At 42.5% G+C, this 2,626-nt stretch overlaps 1 protein-coding gene across 1 annotated transcript; it reads right to left on the bottom strand.

Moving 5' to 3' along the window:
• Positions 1–375: 375 nt before the first annotated feature.
• LOC130111433 (gastrula zinc finger protein XlCGF49.1-like) lies at positions 376–1,353 on the bottom strand. Its single transcript, XM_056278625.1, has 2 exons — positions 1,329–1,353; positions 376–1,281 (listed from the first exon to the last, which is right to left on the bottom strand). Exons 1-2 carry the CDS (start codon positions 1,351–1,353, stop codon positions 500–502), a joined length of 807 nt encoding a protein of 268 aa, XP_056134600.1. The 3' UTR covers positions 376–499.
• Positions 1,354–2,626: the final 1,273 nt, after the last annotated feature.

Below are 2,626 nucleotides of genomic sequence, written 5' to 3' on the forward strand. Positions count from 1 at the left end.
ACATGTCTTGACCGTTCCTCCACACAATACTCAAACACCGATACTTTCTGTAGATGTTTTAGGTCCAGACAACATTTTGGCCAATGCATTCCGCCTCTTTCGCTCCCCGCACAGACTGTTACTAACATGCATGCAACCAAAGCATGTTTCTTTAGAAATCTCCACCTACTCAAATAAGATTGGTCAATATGGCTCAGACGACAACGGAAACCAGAACACTTACGATAATAAAATCTTGTCCCGGGCCTACAGATTTTCTCTCTCTCTCTCTCTCTCTCTCTCTCTCTCTCTCTCTCTCTCTCTCTCTCTCTCTCTCTCTCTCTCTCTCTCTCTCTCTCATATATCTGTTAATAGCGGTTATCATCCGACTGATACGCAAGCTACTAATGCCAAATATGGTGTGAAAGATTACCAAAAAAAAAATCAATTAAAAAAATTCCAGCATTGTTCTCTTTAACTGGTGTGCTGTGACACTTGTGCAGACCAAAGCAGAACCAATTCAGTGTGGAACACCAGTATGTAGTGTCATGTGAGTCCTCACTCCCAGGCTTCTGGAAAATCGTTTTCCACAATAGATGCATTTGTATGGCTTCTCGCCTGTGTGCATCCTAATATGTACTTTCAGGTTTGCCTTGTAAGTGAAAGATTTCCAACAAGTGGGGCATTTGTAAGGTTTTCCCCCTGTATGAATTCTCATGTGCATTTTGAGGACTGACTTGATGGAGAATTTTTTCCCACAAATATTACATTGGTAAGGTTTCTCCCCCGTGTGGTTACGAAGGTGGTTCGTAAAAGATGAATTGTCAGAAAACTGCTTTTCACAGTGGTCACATCTGTAAGGCTTCTCACCTGTGTGGATCATGAAATGTTGTTTGAGATGCCAATTTGAGCTGAACCTTTTCTTACAAACCTGGCACCAAAAGGGCTTCTCCCCTGTGTGGGTCCTTACGTGCTTTTGCAAATGTGCCTTTTGTCTAAACATTTTCGCACACACGGTACATTTGAAAGGCCTCTCCCCTGTATGGATCCTCATGTGACGTTTCAGGTTTGTGGAGTTAGTACATTCTTTGCCACAACGATGACAGTTATGAAGCTTTTTATGTGGTTTCAGCACTGTGCGTTGAGTTAACACTGCATCCTTGTGGTTTCCACAGCTGGAAGTCTTGGCTACATGACAGTGGCGCGAAGGGGGTTGGCAGGTACTGGTCGGTTCTGTTATTGGAAAGCCATCTTCATTTGCATCTGATTGTGTCAATTCAGATGAGGTTCTAGTTGGGGTTTCTGTTACGCTCCGAGTTAGGGAAGCAAGGGGATGCAAGGGCAGATACTGACCTTTACTGAGAACCCTTCCATCACAAAGAGGATTAAATATAGACCCAGAGATATCAGTTTTTTCCTGCAGTTGAATTTGGTCTTCCTGTTGATCGATCCTAAGTTCCTGTTGTTCCTCTTTAATATGAGGAGGCTCTGGGTCCTCCTGGCCCAGATTGGGGCTCCTCTCCTGCTTTAAATGCTGATCGGATTGCTGGCGGAAGTCTGAAAAGAGGAACAAAACAAATGACTAACAGGACAATATATCGACAAAATGTATTGCTCTGTGTTAGCAATTACATGCCATTTCAAAAGGTCTGTGCTCCGCTTTGTCAATAATATGTTTCAAAATTGTAGTAATCCCCGTTGAGCTCATGCCACTAAAACTTCGTTATCATCACATCCGACTGTACAATGCTGATAACGGTCCGATTTATTCTAACTGGGTGAAATGGAAATACTGGAAATAAATAAAATTAAATAATAACACGTGTGAACTGGTTTTCATGAGACTTAATTTTACAAACCTATTCTGTGTAACATAATCTGGGGTTTCAAGACATTGTCCAGCAGTCTTCTCTGTCGATCTATCCCCTCCTCATTCGCTTCCTCACAGATATGGCGGCTGTAAGTATGGTCAGCTTCACTCTTAGTTACATGACAGCAGTTGGAGAGGGTATGGTGGTCACTTGTTGGTTCTGATATTACAAAGTTGTCTTCTTTATCATCCGGTTGTATCTGTTCATATGAGCTGACAGCTGGGGGCTCTGTGTCTCCCTCGCACTTGGTGTGGTAGGGTTGCCAGGGCACAGGCTGGTCTTTACCATGATCATTTCCATTACAAAGAGGGGAAAATATGGACTCAGTGGTATCAGCTGCCTCCTGCAATGGAAGGTGGTCTTCCTGTGGACTGATCCCGAGTTCCTGTTGTTCCTCTTTAATATAAGGAGACTCTGGGCCCTTTTGGCTCAGACTGGGGCTCTTCTTCTGCTCACATTGCTGTTGAGCAGATGGTGGGAGAAAGTCTGAAAGGAGGAACAAAACAAATATTTAAGTATTTACAGCCTAGCAGGACAATATATCGACAAAATGTATTGCTGTGTTAGCCATTACATGCCATTTCAAAAGGTCTTCTGAGCTCAACTCTTGTCAATAATACGTTTAAAAATTGTAGTAATCCCTGCTGAGCTCATGCCACTAAAACTTCGTTATCGTCGCATCCGACTGTACAATGCTGATAACGGTCCGATTTATTCTAACTGGGTGAAATGGAAATACCGAAAATAAATAAAATTAAATAATAACATGTGTAAAC

This window comes from Lampris incognitus, chromosome 1 (genome assembly GCF_029633865.1).
Source record: "Lampris incognitus isolate fLamInc1 chromosome 1, fLamInc1.hap2, whole genome shotgun sequence".
In the NCBI taxonomy this organism is placed as follows: domain Eukaryota; kingdom Metazoa; phylum Chordata; class Actinopteri; order Lampriformes; family Lampridae; genus Lampris; species Lampris incognitus.

Excerpts from the sequence above, each read along its gene's own strand:
- LOC130111433 (XM_056278625.1), bottom strand. The coding sequence starts at position 1,353 with ATGGAAGGGTTCTCAGTAAAGGTCA. Across the intron at positions 1,282-1,328 it reads AGGGTTCTCAGTAAAGGTCA|AAACCCCAACTAGAACCTCA; the intron begins GTATCTGCCCTT and ends GGAGCGTAACAG.